Source organism: Phalacrocorax aristotelis, chromosome 1 (genome assembly GCF_949628215.1).
Source record: "Phalacrocorax aristotelis chromosome 1, bGulAri2.1, whole genome shotgun sequence".
Taxonomy (NCBI): Eukaryota; Metazoa; Chordata; class Aves; order Suliformes; family Phalacrocoracidae; genus Phalacrocorax; species Phalacrocorax aristotelis.
The window spans coordinates 125,715,273-125,731,124 of record NC_134276.1 but is presented as its reverse complement, the minus strand read 5'-3'; the positions used below and the strand labels follow the sequence as shown (position 1 = coordinate 125,731,124).

General features: G+C 46.7%; 1 protein-coding gene, 1 long non-coding RNA gene and 3 other non-coding genes across 5 annotated transcripts; 4 read left to right on the top strand and 1 right to left on the bottom strand.

Moving 5' to 3' along the window:
* Positions 1-1,384: 1,384 nt before the first annotated feature.
* On the top strand, positions 1,385-5,288 carry LOC142062750 (uncharacterized). The gene is made up of 4 exons (XR_012662545.1): positions 1,385-1,584; positions 2,070-2,206; positions 3,289-3,482; positions 5,181-5,288. It is a non-coding gene; the product is annotated as an uncharacterized LOC142062750 (long non-coding RNA).
* On the top strand, positions 2,638-2,709 carry TRNAD-GUC (transfer RNA aspartic acid (anticodon GUC)). Its single transcript has one exon. It is a non-coding gene; the product is annotated as a tRNA-Asp (tRNA).
* TRNAI-AAU (transfer RNA isoleucine (anticodon AAU)) lies at positions 3,132-3,205 on the top strand. The gene has a single exon. It is a non-coding gene; the product is annotated as a tRNA-Ile (tRNA).
* On the top strand, positions 3,466-3,537 carry TRNAD-GUC (transfer RNA aspartic acid (anticodon GUC)). Its single transcript has one exon. It is a non-coding gene; the product is annotated as a tRNA-Asp (tRNA).
* CPOX (coproporphyrinogen oxidase) lies at positions 4,006-13,415 on the bottom strand. Its single transcript, XM_075105655.1, has 7 exons — positions 12,966-13,415; positions 12,751-12,894; positions 11,924-12,034; positions 10,882-11,023; positions 8,348-8,566; positions 6,509-6,613; positions 4,006-4,545 (listed from the first exon to the last, which is right to left on the bottom strand). The coding sequence occupies exons 1-7, from the start codon at positions 13,378-13,380 to the stop codon at positions 4,458-4,460; spliced, it is 1,224 nt and encodes a 407-aa protein (XP_074961756.1). The 5' UTR covers positions 13,381-13,415; the 3' UTR covers positions 4,006-4,457.
* Between the last annotated feature and the right edge of the window lie 2,437 nt (positions 13,416-15,852).

Genomic DNA, 15,852 nt, shown 5'->3' with positions numbered 1-15,852 from the left:
GTCTATATGGCATGTAAGATTACTGGAAGGCACTGCATTTCAACACACTTGCATCTTCTGGCTCCTGGCATGGAAATTCCCAGTTGCTCTTTGTTTACTGAGCGATCTCCTACCCTGGAGAAAGTCTTAACCCAGTGGTTCTCAGTTATGTTGTTAATGCTGATCCCTCTGTAGTGGGAAGCACCTTGATTGGTGTTCCAGGTAGCTCAGAATGTCTTTTGTGTTTGAGTGGTTTTTTTTAAAGTGCACAGCCCTTGAGAGTTTTCCAGGCATAGTGCAAAACAAAGAGAGGCTGGAGAGCAAGTGACTGCTTTATGAATAAAAGCCTGGGATTAATCCCAGTCCCTAAAAAGGTGACCAACCCTCTCTTGTCTCTGCACTAAAGGGGAAAGGTGCTATTTCATTTGGTCTTTGATGTACTTAAATTCCTCAGAGCTTTTGGGAAAGCCAGGCTAAGTCTTGAAGTTTTCGTTTAAGGACATTTGTTAGGACATAATTTAAAATCTGCCATCATCAGTTATCTATGCATTTCTTAAGCTTGTGGTTGTAATTGTGGTTTGTGCGGGGTTTTTTTATTTGGTTGGTTTTGTTTTTAAGAGGACAAATTATTTTATTGCCGTATTTCTTACATGTCAAAGAGGATTCAGACAAGCTCAGGGCATCTGATTAAAATTGAAAATGCTACTTTTATAGTCATTGACCCTAAAAATCCTGAGCAGTGGCTTCACTGCAAGGCAACAGCATCCCGTCTGCAATGCAGATCAACTCGTGAACTCTTAAAATTTTCAGCCTAGTGTGCTGTGGTAAAGAGCATATGTTTTTCAGGGGAAAAATGGAAGCAGAACCCTAGGTGATACAGAATCTCTCCTGGCTGTTCTTCAACAGTTCAGCCCTTTCTGCAGGTTTGAAAATGGAGCACATCATAAAAATGTCATGAAGGAAGATACAGCTCAGGGATTTCTGAATCTGCTTTTGCCTTTAAAAGGTAGAGTGTCTTCCCATTTCTCCCCTTCACAGAACTTAACTGTTGTGAAAACAAAGCTATTTGGTGCTAACGTACAACTCTTCCCTTCACTTCCCTGTTTCTGCAGCTGATATTACTGGAACAATGTGGTTTCACTTATTATTACTGTGGCATTTTGCACTCAAGAACCACCAAAATATGCATGAAAATTCAGTGTGATGAATCCAAGCGTTCAGACTTACTTGGCTGTCGGCATCAGGACAAAAGGATGCAAAAATGTAGAACTGCGCTGTTGTGTGCTTTTAATTTAATTAGTTCCTTATTCTGAAATCAGTTTACAGTGAGATGATCCTTAGAAGCGTGTTTGTGAAAGAACATGAGGGAGACCTGAGTTTGAAATCTGTATTCTGCTTCTGACAGGAGCTCTCCATCTGGCATCTGGAGTGATTGATTTGCCTCAGTACTATTTCCCAGAATCTTCTGATCAGCTTCCTGGGGAGTGTGGGCTCCGTGATGGACAAAACCCTGCCGTCCTGGAGTCCCGCAGCGCTGGTGACCTAGCGGTGCTGCTGAGGGGCCGCGGAAGGAAAACATTGCCTATTGAATTTGGAGCGCGTCAGGTTTGCTTTTCTTAGATATACGGCGTTTTGCAGATACTTCCGGATCTGTTGCTGACTAAATAATTATTTTGTATGGACTGCCCACAACTTTTTTTCTTTAAGCCCCTCTATCTCTCTGCTAAACTATGCTTTTTAAACTTAGATTGCCGTTGCTGTGGGGGTTACCCTTTCGTTCTCCTTCATGCACATCTGGGTCTTTCTGCTCTTTTTTGCATCAGATGTCTCCCATCCTATTCCTTTCTAACTCCAAATCTTCTTACACCAGATGTATGACTGTCTCCTCATACCACGCACTTGCCAGTCTTCTCAGGGCAGCTTTGTGGTCTTTTTAGTGGAGAATGCGGGAAAGTCTGTTAAATATTGCCCGGTTTTCAGAAAGCTCTTTCACTATCATGATACATTTATATCCTTTCTCTATGCATCTGTTACCTTTTTTCTTTTTTTGTGTCCTGGTATGTTCTTTTTATTAATGTATTTTATGATAGGTGGTGTTAGTGGTAAATGAAACGGCAAAGGGGAAGATACCCGAGGAGCTCAACTTAGCACTTGTATCGACTGTGAAGCAGAAAGCTTGGAATTTGATGACATCCTCCTCCTTCACAACTTTTTCACTGACTCAGAGGTATTTATTAAGTATTTTCTGCCTTTTTTTTTTTTTTTTTTTTTTCACTTAACGCCTTGATTTTACAGGTGATCAAATGGGCTTTCCAGCTGGGTGAACCCTTTTCCAGAAGGGTTCACATTTTCTTCTGAGGACAGGTGTTTTCACCCCAATAGAAAGCAGGGCTCATCGTAGGTTTAGAAAACGAGCGTGTCTTCCCTTCGTGCAGCATCTTCCTTCAGACCGGCCGTTGCAATTTCAGGGGGAGCCTTGGGGTTCACCCAAGGGAACAGGCAAGCAGCCGGTTGGGTGGAGGGACGCCCCTTCGCGCTGTCCTGAGGTGCTGGGGCCCGAACAGGGGCCTGGCACCGAGGGTAGGCAGGGGGTGTGTGTGGTGGTGTCCGGCAGGTGGCCCTTGGGGCTCGGCGGGGGGCCGCCCCCCACCACCCCGCTCCTCGTTAGTATAGTGGTGAGTATCCCCGCCTGTCACGCGGGAGACGGGGGTTCGATTCCCCGACGGGGAGGAGGCGTCGCTTTTAACCCCTGGGGAGCGCTCCTCTTCCTCTTCTTCCTCCTCCCGCCGGAGCCCCGTCCCGGCGTGGGCAGTACAGGACAGGACGACTGTGGGAGGCGATCGGGAACGGCTCCGCAAAGCGTGGCGGGTCGTTTCGGTGGGGATGCCCGTGTCCACGTGCGGCCCTGCCTCGGCCGCTCCCGTGCCGCCGGTAAACGGGGGCCGGGGGGCCCAGAAAAATGGCAGTTTTGAAAACCTCCCTTTTAGCAATTCTTGTCATCCCGGTTAATGCCCGTCCTGGTCTGCCGGAGGGCCCTGAAACGACCCGTTTTTAAGGAGAGGGGCTGCGGGGGCAGCCTCAGCAGCCGCTCCACCCACGGCTTGTCCCTGGGAGAGCGTGAGCTGAGTGTACCCGGGGTCCCTACTCAGGCCGGCCGGTTAGCTCAGTTGGTTAGAGCGTGGTGCTAATAACGCCAAGGTCGCGGGTTCGATCCCCGTACGGGCCATTTCGGTTTTTCCTCAGAAGCGAGACGAGACGATCTCCGTCTTTTACTGAATGCTGGTGTTTTTTCCCCTTCTTTTTGAGAAGGAAGCATAACACGGGAACGAACACAGTAGCCCGAGGGCAAGCTTGACGTCAGTGAGCAGAGGGCAGTGATTATGAGCCCTGCCGGACGCCGAGGCGGCTGCCACCCATGGGCCAGAAATCCCTCAGAAGTGTCATCACACCACGTCCTGGCGGGAAGCCCAACTATTGTCACCCTACTCCTCGTTAGTATAGTGGTAAGTATCCCCGCCTGTCACGCGGGAGACCGGGGTTCGATTCCCCGACGGGGAGGTGGTGCTATCTTTTCCTCAGCCAGCCCCCACCCCTTGCTTTTCCTCACCGGGCCCTCGACAAGGTTCGTGCCGGGGTGTGTGTGTGTGTGTGGAAAAAAAAGACGATCAGTTCGGGGCTGTGAAGAGCGTGAAGCACGCTTTGGAGGACCTCAGTGCAACACGCAACAGCTTCCTGATCTGTACCCAACCTTCCCAGCAAAGGAGCTGGCCCAAGGCAAGTTGCTCTTCTGTCTTGATCACAGCTGAGCTGCGCAGCACAGAAAGATTTTCTCCGTAAAATGGACAGCCAGCCTTCCGCTCATCAGGTGAGACTGGGACTCCAACCCAGAACCTCCCAGTTACTGATCAGTCACATTGTGCTACCGCAGCACAGTTTAAGACACTTTCCCCTTCTCAAGCCAATGTAGATAGCTTCCAAACATGCTGAGTTAAGCACCACATATTTCACAGCTTCCTGAAAGCACACTTTAAGGTTTAAAACCATATCAAATATTCCCTTTATTCTTTAAAAAAATATTTCTAAAACATCTCAACATTTTTTCAAGAGTAAGCAGTGCTGTTTAGGCACAGATAATGCTTTCATTCCACTGGGAGAACACTTCACAGTAGTTTACCATTTTGCAGTCAAACAAATCTGTTGAAGAAGTTCTTAAGCATGCATAGTAGTCCTGTGAGGGTAGTGCCAGTCCTTCACCAGACAACATCAACAGGGGGTGATAATAGTAGCTAATCAATCTTAAAGCGTGAGTTCACATATTTGCAAGTTATAACAAGTCTACAGCATTATTAAGGCACCAGGTAAGGGTATAAATAACTACTAAAACACCATGCAACAGCAATTTGAATGAGCTGGTTTGCAGGCGTTCCAGTTCTTTTATAATGGCTCAGTGTAAGCAATCCATCTTGTTCACGATTGTGTCAGTGCACCCAGTCTTTGGGATTGCGCAGAACCTCCAGGATTTCTGCTTCTTTCGAGCTCTCAGGAGGGGTGTGCATGTACTCCCACCTGCAGGGAGAAGGGAAACTTGCTCAGACTGCGCAGCTGGTGGCCACCTTTCCCACACCAGTCTGTGTTTGGGCTTGAGTTGCATTTTCTGAGGATGCAAAGCTACATACACAGTTGATACTCTTGCGTCAAGTAGACAGATATGGCTACAAATCATTGAGTTCAGTTAAAGAAAAAAAGTAACACTGGAAGAGACAAGAGAAGTGTTAGCTTATTTTTTTCCCAACTTCTGGAAAGGCTGGAACAACAAAGAAAAAAGGAAGTGCAATGCCCCTTACCCTGCCGTGCAGGTTTATTTGCAAAGACCTTTTAGCAGTCTCTTGTGACACACTAGTGTCACAAGGAGGATAAGCCAAAAAAGAACCCAGAAAAAAGAGAGTGAGGACACGAGTCCCATGGGAAATCACCAGCTTCAAATTTTATAATTTGATCCTGACAATATTTTCAGCTGGCCAGGGCAAATTCTTCCAGAAGCTGGACTGGAAGCACTACAACTCCTTGTTGAATTGGTTTTAAAAACAAAGTTGAGGCCACTTTTTATTGAAAAGGCAATTAAGAGCCATGACAGAGGAAGAAAAGTGTCAGCAGTCACAAACGGATGGGTACAGCCTTTTTCCATTTTTTTTTCCTCCCAGGTCAGACCCATTCATGCTGTCGAGTGAGCTATTCATATTGATGAAAACAAGCAAAACCAGATCATCCCAGCCATGAAATCAAAAGGCAGGACCGTGCTGTGCCACCAGGTGAGAAGGGACACATCCTGTGTTGGCAGTGGGATGAAGCTATATGGTGTGACCAGGACTGCCATCATGGTTAAGGGGTAGCAGGCAAAGGTAGTTATCCTAGTGGAGGGAGATCACACATGGGGTCTTACAAAATTCATGATAGGGCATATGCTACTCAGCACCTCTAAAAGCAACCTAAAAAGGGGCACAAACAGTATGTGAAGTTTGCTGATATTGCAAGATTAAGCCAGATTGGATAAAACCTAAAAAGGCAGTTGGAAAGAGTTAATATCCATCCAAGCAACTGAGCAATAAAATGGGAGGTGAAATTCACTGTTCATTGATCTAAAGTGATGCACACAGAAGAAAAGTTACATACGTGTTGAGAGACTGAGTTGACTTTTATTGCCCAGAAGAGATCTTGGCATTGTACCAACTCTATGAAAAAGCCAGCTCAATCCTTAGCATCAGTCAAAACCAGCAAACAGCATATTAGAATTATGAAAAGAACAATGAACTGAAACATAGCTATGCCACTGTCAGCAGCACACCTGCATATTGGATACACATGTATGGCTTATGTTGTCTTGTCCTTATCCCCAGTTCAGAAAGGGCATAGAAAACTTAAGCCTAGAGAAAAGTGGCAAATGTGATCAAAGGTTTGGAACAGCTACTGTACAAAGACTGAAAAGAGCAGGACTTGTCAGCCAGGAAAACTGACAATGAAAAAAACGGAAGCTGGTAAAATAAGAACTGTTACGGAGAAAATAAACGTGAAGAAAAGCTGGTTACTCACTGAAAAGTTCAATGAAGTAATCAGGTGTGAGCAGGAAACAAAGAGGCACTTTTTCACAATACACACAGTTAAACCACGGAACTTCCTTGCCACAGGCTCGTCAGGACTGCCATAAGCTCGTACGATTTAAAAAAGCTACTAAACTAAAACCCATGGAGCAAGCAGGAGAGTCTATCAAGAGGTACTAAGCGCAAAAAATTACCTTTTTTTCTGTCAGAATATCTAGACTGTGTTCTATCTATTTTTATCATTACTGGCAACTGTTTGAGTGTAGCAGACCAGAGGAGCATCTGCATGTATTTGGCTAGTTCTTGTGTCAAGCACAAGCACAACTAACCACTGTTAAAGGGAATGGACACCAGGACAGAGCTTTCATTTAATCCTATGAAGCATTTTAATAAGCATGGCGCCTACCTGCAACTCCACGTATCTATGCCCTTACCTTGCAGTCAGTGGCAGAGACATAAGAATGCTTTCAATTCTTGATCCTGGTGTCAGGAGGCCAAACTTTGTTCCTCTGTCGTAAACCAGATTGAACTCCACGTATCTATGGGGAGTGAAGAGATGCAACAGAAAAACAAGTTTATTATTAAAAGTTTCTTGTGCCTTCTTCAACTAGCACTCACCAAACAAAAGCAGCCTGTCTTTCTGCTGTGTTGGGTGCCAGAATGAACCCTGGTTTGGGGCCAACTGTTCTCTAGCATCCTTTGCATAAGAACACGAGCATGATCTTGCCACTCCACAAAGCATAGGCAGTAACAGACCAGAGCAAACTATTCAAGGAGAGCATTCGGCACGGTGCTATACTAGCTTACTTCTAGGCCTCAGGCCTGCTGGCAAGCTCTACACCAAGTTCAGCTTGGTTATTCTAGTACTCTCTTTTGTGGTAAGGTCAGACGTAAGAGGAGCTTTAAAGGAACTGGAAATGACCACAGAAAACACTCTACTGTGCAGTCTTCCATGCTGGAAGAGGCATAAGCAGCATGGTCAGAACAAGATTTTCTGTGTCTTGGGGAGAGTTAAAAAGCAGCAGAAGTCAGACAGCTTCAGAGTGCTGGCTGGACTTGTAAGTGCCAGAGAAGAGAGTTTTCTGCCCCCAGCAGTCGTACAGCACTGTACAGAGCAGCAGCAATTCAGCAGGGGTAATCTTAGTAACCAGTACTGAGGTATTAGTACTTAACAGAGTTACGGGAAGGGAGGAGCACTTCTCTATTTGCAGAAATGGAGAACTTAGCCTAGCCCAGTAACCTGCAGATGCAGGGAAATAAGCAGGCCTCATGAGCTGGTCCTGGCTGCTTCTTCCAGCTGAAGAAGCTATTCCCCCTTATAACCTTAGCAGGATCCTGAAAGGCCAACACTCCCAGGAGTAACCTCACCAAATTAAGTATATGTGCTTATTTGAATAACTGCTGCGGGCCAGTGATCTAAACTTGAATGCTTACGCCTTCTCTTTGCCACTCTCACAGATTTCTGCAGCAGAGGCAGAAACAAGACTCCCCAGTTCTGCACAAAGCACATGTATTCTCATTTCTCCATATGCTTACACAATCACAGGACATAGATAAGGGAGTACAACTGTATCTACCAATGTACTTAAGCTTTTGCAGAATTAACAGTTGTTCACATTAATAAGAATCCTCAAAAGTCTTTTAAGTTAGTGACTTTGGACCGTGCCAGAAAAAAAAACCCTCTGTATCTTTATTCCTTTACAAAGAGTTCACTGCATCCTCATTTCAATGCCAGGATCAGACAGAATAAATATGTACGTAAGAAACTGAACGTACTCTTGGGTACAGTTACTCCATGACTTTCTGGAGTTTAGCTTCATTACTAAATAGAAAGCATGACTCCCTCACCCTTATGCTCCTCATGTCACGGGGCAGTCCTGTCTCCCGCATCACTGAGCCGCAGGAGAGGGCATGATTCAGGACACCACACACCCCTTTGCCTTTTACAAAGCAGCAGCTTACCTTGGGTTTTGAAGGAGCTGCAGAGAAACTGTGGCATTTTGTATGGGTTGCTTGTGCTGCAACATGGGAGAGTGGGGGATAGAGATGAGGGTGTGTCTTCTTTGCACCCTCCCCAGCAATCTAGCATTGGATTTCAAAAATAGTTCTGTAGGCAAAAATGTTGAAATTCTCTGGCAAGCTTTAGAGCACTTACACCAACTTAGCCCACACCACAACAGGACATAAACTCTGCAACCATGAAGAACTAGCTCATTCTTTTCTCGCCAGTGTAATCCACCTCCCATGTATTCTTTTGCTCCTTCAGTACTCACCGTCCTCTCCGAAGCTGCTGCCATAGTTTCTCCTCTGGTGTGAATGAGTCATGGCAGTGCCTCTTCACAATGGGAATGTAACAAGGCACAACAGCTTTGGCACAACTCTTCACAAACTGGAATACTTCCTCCTTGGAGGGAGAGTCCACATCGTCAAAGAATATGCCTCCGATCCCTCTTCGCTCACCACGGTGCTTGATATAGAAGTAGTCATCACACCTAGAAGAGGCAGCGGACAATTATTGATATGGTCCACAATATTCAAAGAAATGAACAGAACTCCAGTTACGTGGCACAGGATGGCGCTAGTGAAATATTAACGAACAGTCAGTTCCCGCAGTGCCACATGCCACACTGTTTCACTGACTGCTGAGAGCCAGGACAGTACAGCACCACCTGGGAAGCACTCCAGTGTTCACTTACAGTAAAAGCTCTGATTAAACGGTCTCCACAAAGCTACTTATCACCGCACAGTCTCTGAATGCACAACACTCAAACACCATGGCAGATGCTTCCATGTGGAGTGATCCAATCCAGACCATCTACTTACGAGGAGGGACACCTGATTTCAAAACTTTACCCTAAGAGCTCCCTCTAGATTTCATTCCCGGAATTATACATAGGTCTCAAATTATTTGCACAGCTTTCAGATGAACTCAGAATAAACTTGGAAGATAATTTCTTTATTCTTTTTGCCATTCTAGTGAAAGAATTGGCTTTTTGCATCAAAACTAACCCAAGACCAGATAAGAGAGCCACCATCACTTAAGGGGGGAAAAAAATCAAAAGTGAGTCAGCCTTCCTTGGAAAAAGGCTTTTTAATAGTCAAACTTGGAAGATGGAGTCATTCTAGCAGTGGCTTTTTATGGCTTACATTCAAGTTTATGAAGGAGTAAGTGCAACTTATCCTACAACAGGGAGGCAATTAATCTCTTTTTTATTTACTGGGAGTATGTAGGTGTGCAACTACTATAAATTAGCTGATTCATTGTATCCACACCCTGTCTCTTGCACATAGTTGCTTGCTTGGGCAAGTCTTCACGTAGGGGAGAAATAGAAGGGAAGCAGGAAGCAGAAATAATCAATAGCAAGGAGTAGTTTTCCATGTGTATATCCATCCACAGTTGCTGTTCTCAAGCAATATAAATGGCATGGCATGGCCATAGCAAGAGAGACATGAAGATGTAACAGATAACCTATTCTATTTCTTTTTCCACTGGGATGATCACCTTTGCTTTTTTTTTCCCTATAGCAGCAGGAAGAGATAGGAAAAAAGAGAGTCAGAAATGCAAAAGAGAACATGCCTGACAAAGGTCTTAAAGCTAGATCAGGAAGACAACGTGGTAAACGTAATGAGCGGTTCTATATGTTTGAGAAAGTCAGAAAAGTAGCAGTGTTAATTAGTAGAAGCTCAGAGGAGATCCACACTGCTTCGGCAGTGAGAACTGCATGCCCGTACACAGCTGCTGCTTACAGCAAACGCTCATACTGGGACTGCGAAAACTGTCTGTCCATGGGATACAATCAGTCCTCCCCCTGAGCTGCCCTCAGACTAAGAAGAGGCATCCTCCTCTCCGATCCCCTGCAGGTGGCATCACTAGCCTACTTACACTGCAAACAGCCTGAAAATTAAGGCAGACACCCTGAACTACCATGCAAAAATTCCTCAGAGAACAAGACTGTAGTCTTAAGGTTCTAAGATACACTTCTCTACTAAGTGGTTCACACCCAAGCTACATTATCTCACCCACTTTATCTCCTGTCCTCAGACAAGACCTGGTAGACAACAAAAGGATAACCCCTCCTTCCTGGATACCACAGCTTGTAGCAGATAGGATTATCACACACAGAGCAGCAAGCCCCAATGAACAGTGAAGGATCCCATTGCCTGTGTCTCCATGGTTCTTGGCTCAGTAAGAACATTCAGAGTGTATCTTTAGAGAATACGCTGTCAAACTCTCAGAGAATGTGTCACTGGAAAAAAAGTACAGCTCCATCAAAACTATGAAGCTTCTCCATTAAAGACAAGCTCCTCTACCTAGCTCGCAAAAAAAAAAAAAAAAAAAAAAAGGAAAAAAGGTAATGGAGGTCAGACTGAAGGCAGAAAAACTAGAATGGGATTTCAGAACTGCCCAGGAGCTCACACTGAAGTCATGCACATTTACTGTGAGTTCACTGTACGCAGAATTAGTGCAAGTCCCTGGGGTAAAAGTCTTGTTCTAGTTTAACACCAGAGGCTAAAAGGAATTTTTAAGGTGCCTAGTGAAGTCTCTGCCTTACAAAACCTTGTAGAGTCAGCTTGGTTTTTATTCGGGCTATAGACTTATGATCCTCTGATTTAAAAAACTCAGGGCCTCTTTAAATAAGAGATTGATTTAGACTACATTTTGTCCCAGCGCACATTTGCTGATTTTCACCTGATACTTTTGGAAAGGCGGCAGAACCTACTGTGCCTAGAGTACACTTAACTGGCAATAGCCAGCACCACCTTCTGCTCCCACAAAAGGAACCCAAGTGCATTCCTCCCCACATACCATTTCTTGTACTTGGGATACAGCTTCAGATCATGCTTGTCACACGCTTCTTTCAGAGTCTTGTGAAAATGAATGGCGTCCTCTTCGTTCAGGTAAGTTGGAGTGAGGTCGGTCCCACCACCAAACCACCACTGTTTTGTTCCTATAGGAGAGAGGCAAGTAGCAACATTTTTCTTTCAAACTTCCAAAACAAACACGTTGCTAGTGGTTCACCAAGAACTAACAACAAAATCATTATTATGAGTTCAAGGTGGTGCGATGACCTGTGACTTCAGGAAACCGTGAAACAAATTTCAAAGCAGTGAAAACCATTTGTTCAGTATTTTGGACCGCTGACCCTGACTACAGGATATCAATTTCACAAGATGGGCTGGCAGCTCCTATTCAAGAATCCAGAAACATTTCGCTGCATGCCAACGAAAGGAAACATCCTTATTAAATCCAGGGAACTAATTGACTAGAAACAATCTGTAACACTCTGGCAAAATAACTGAAACAAAACTCTCCCTGAGCTTCTGACAGTACATACGCTGTCACAAGGTACAGACAGGCTCTCGGTGTTAGGCTGCTCAGCCTAGAGTCCTGCTTCCAACAGCGGCAAGTTGCAGAAACTCGCGTGGGAAGAAAGGCACAGTGCACATAGAGAGCGACGTTTCCGACAGTACATCCGCCCAGCTTCTGAGGCAAAGGTACATCCTGACCAGAATGCTCACCGGTCCTTCAGACTCTTCTTCTACTGAATTCTAGACTTGCTTCTTTGAATGTGTTTTATGGTTACTTATAACCTATACTTTAAGCCTGAAACCCCCCATGCACACTGCAAAAAGTAAACTTTACTGTACCAGATGCGCACATCACGCTGATCTTACAGATGGACAAATGAAGGCCTAGAGGTGAAGAGATGCAGTGCTACACACAGACCCGTGGCAAGCTGGGTACAAAACTGTACCAGTTCTTAACCTCTCACCCTAGCCATGCTTTTATGCTTCCTTCACGTGGAGTCGTACATTTCATATGTATTTCAGTGGATTAAAATTCTTACCATCTGCCTCTTCAATTTCAAAGTATCTGTAGTTGAAGTGCATGGTCGGAACGTGAGGGTTCTTTGGATGGATAACAGAGCTCACACCCATGGCGCAAAAAGGCAGTTTCCCTAGATAAAAAGGTGCACAGAACAAAACCCTTCGGTTTTTCAAACTTCATTTGTTATCATTTAAGGAACATGACTATTTTTCCTTAGGTTCCAAGCTACTGTTCCACTACAAAAAAATTTCTTACATTGGGTCACCATAATTATTAATCAATGTGCAATTCACTTGTCATCCACATGCTTTTGTGCGCCTAATGAGATGCTGTTTTTGTCATTTGTCCTAAAAAGCAACAATACGTTAGAGCACCCGTTAGATGAAGATTGCTTAAAATGTAAGGCGCTGCTATGGCTTTCCACCACCCCCCAGTCCTCAGAATTACCCTTTGCTACATGAACGTGGCTTAAATCCCCTTTAGCCATCAGATCTTTTTGGTTCTCTCCCTCCACCTCTTTGGTACACGACTCCTGCGCTTTTTTGCTGCTGAGCTATAGCCTTGCCAATAAGAAACAACCTGTGCCTACAGCACATCGCTTAAAGCTGTGAGACCGAGGGAGAAACACTCCGATAGCCATTTTTTCAGGGATATGAAAGTCCACCTGCCAGACTGACTGGTTGGAAACCACCACGATGCAAACAGCATCTTCCCTTGGGCACTGATCGCGCCGGCCTCCCTCCCGTTCTGCTCAAAGGCCAGACCTCGCTGTCAAAGCACCCGCACGGGAATACTCGGGTGAAGGCGTCCCGGTCCCCTACCCCACCTCCCCGCCGGACACCTTACCGTCTTTGGCCTTCAGAGACTTCCCCCGGCTCCGCATTTGCCGCGCTGCTTCCTCGGACAGGAGCCCGAAGACGACGGACACGTTCACACCCGCCTTCTCGAAGACCTCGCCGTCCTGCAGCACGCAGCTGATGCCGCCCCCGCCTGCCAACGCCAGCGTCACCCCGAGCCCGGGGTGACCGAGCCCGGGGTGACCCCCGCCGTCCCCCCCATACCTTCCTTCCTCTCCCAGGTGTCGACGGCGAAGGCGGCGCCGGGGTCCAAGGCGGCCAGGGCGCGGCACACCTCCGCCTGCGTCTCCATGATGAGCAGCTCCATGCGGCTCCGCAGCTCCCGCCGCCGCCGCCGCAGCTCCCGCAGCCCGCTCACCGGAGGCGCCATGAACCGCTGCCACAGCTCATCCTCACCCTCCTCCTCGGACACCGCCATCGCGGCCTGCTGCCACCGCCACAGCCCCATCCCCAGCCCGCCTAGCGCCCCCGCCGCCGCCAGCGCGGCCCGCCGAACCCCGCGGCCCGCCGCCACCCCCGGCGGAGCCGAGCCCAGCGCCCGCCGGCCCCCCGCCGCCGCCGCGGCTCCGAGACCGACGGCGACCCCGCGGAGCAGCCGCGCCGCCGCCGCCGCCGCCATGATGGACACCAGCGCCGCACTGCCGGCGGGGCGGGCCGGGGCCGGGGCGGGGCGGGGCGGGGCGGGGCCGGGCCGGGCCGCTCCCCTCCGGATATAAATAGGTGTTTGCATGGCAGTGTTTGTGCCTCTGTGTGTACGGGGAGCTTCGTGTCGCGGTCGGGCTCCGCAGCCCGCCCGGTGCGGCGCTGGGAGAGGGGACTGCTCTCCTTGCGCTCGTGAAAATGTTTCCGAGTACTCCTGTCAAATAACCCGGTTTCGTCAGTGCAGGTGGTTTTGAGGCTGCAGACTCAAGTGAGTAAGGACTTGCACAGCAGGTGCGGCTGGAATAGGGATGAAGATGTCTTTTCTTGAGCTATCCTGTGAACTGAATGGAATTGCTCACCTCTGTATTGCAGTGCTGGCTTTATACTGGCAGTAATGGTTTTTTTAGAATCTCACCAGTTTGTGGGACCAGCTTAGTGCAATGGGAATGCTTCCCATCGATTTGAGAGGGCAGTTGCATATGCCTTCATTGTTCTTCCTAAAGCTGAAGTGCTGTTTCCCTAATAAAATAAGTCAGAGTAACAAGGAGAAGGATTATGTAAAGCCAGATGTTGAAAGATACAGCCTAGCACCAACTTACAGTTCAGTTTGATTTTCTTGGTGCTGATGTTGCCACCAGATGCATTAAGTGATTTTTCTATTTTCTCAACTGCCTTGACATTGGCTGTATCAACAGTGGGACAGTTCAACAAACCAACTAGCATAATGACAAAAGACTTTACTGAATAAAAAAAAAACTTTCCTTGAGATCTAACACATAAGTGACAGTGCAGCTGTTGATAGTGCTGTGCTGAACTGAGCTATGAGAGTTTTCTTTCATATTAAATGGCTGATTTACTCATATTATTTTTTAAAATAACCATATTACTATTTACTAATAACTAATGGCATTTATTAAACCCGTCAGTGATTGAGGACCCATATGAGGGTTAGGCTGAGGAAAATAACAGCTACCTCAGAAGCACAGCCCTGCAAGGTTTGTACTCTGCTATGGGGCTGTTCCTTGGAAACAGTGAGCCTCTAGTATTTCAGGACCATTTTGCACCTGTAGTACCGAAGAGGAGATCAGTTTCAAGGGTGGCTCTGTGGAAGGCAAGGAGATTTGTCCCTAAAGTGGATCAGGGCTTCATTATCTGCCCCTTTTCATTGTAGGGTAATCTGGGGGGGGGAGGAAAGTCTGTGTAAATTGATAACGTTCACTCATAGGTTTAGTCCAGTTCCTCATTTCTGTTCTGATTCTGTTCTTTGGCAGCAGAGGATGGTGTTAAGCTGCTGAAGCTCTGCAAGTAAGAAGAGAAGGAGACCTCTGAGCTGGGCTCTTTTCTGCCATCAGCTGAAGGACAGGGTCCTTGATGAGCCAGGAGACCTGAGCTCCTGGTGATAGGAGTGTGTCATTACTTGCGGGGGAAATCTGTGGCTGAGGGAGAAGGGCACTACCATCTATGGGGCTGTGGTAAGTCTGCTTAATTTGGCTGCACTAAACAGCCCTTTCCACAGTTCTTTATCCAGGGCTGACTCTGCTAGCTCAGTTTCTTCTTCAGTTGCATCCACTGGATTTACCTAAACATTTTCATGATAACCAGTCTGCATTGTGCACTTCCATGCCACTTACTGTAGTAAAGCTCTGTTCTTTCAGTGGTTTTCTTAGACACTACTATAATGGAAAAAAAACAAATAAATGCTGAGGCCAAAAGTAATGTAAAAACCATTCACACTGATGAGCATTTAATGTTGGGGGGTTTTTTTTCGTATTACTTTGAGTGCAAACTGATTAATAACATCTGGGTATTTAGCTGGACGGGACCTCTGGAGGTCTCTAGTCCAACCCCAGGGCTTCACTGTTCCCAGGGTAGATAAGGTTGCTCAGGGTGGCTACATTTGGAAAACCTCCACCCCCATCGTGCCTGGGCTCCTGCCCCAGCACTCCGCCACCCCTTCTGGGAAGAAATTTTTCTCGTATGTAGCAAGAATTGCCTTTGCTGCAACCTCATTGCTAGGTCAGCGTCTTGCCCTTGTTGCTGAATCTTAGAAGCACGACTGCTTTACAGACTAGGATTGCTTGGGCTTGATGCTGCACTCTCTGGTGGAGGTGGGGAGGAATGACAAGAGTGTAAAACACTGCTGCTCCTGTGCTGAATCCTCTCACATTAACTCCTTACGACGGCCTCCCCTCTAACAGCAGTTTAAGGTTGAAGCTTCAGCTAAATGACGTATACTTTCCCTTTGCAGCAGTGAGGAAGGTGCAGTTAGCAGCCAGAGCATCAAAATGGCACCTTGCATAGGACAGGGTTTTTTTGTAGCCCTGTTTATATGCGTACAACCAAATTGTGCTGGCTGGTAAAAATAGCATTGTAGAGAGTAGCTCAAGCTCTCTCTTCAGTATGTGAACTAGTGTGCTTCACCACATAATTTCAGCTTCCCTCTCTCTAC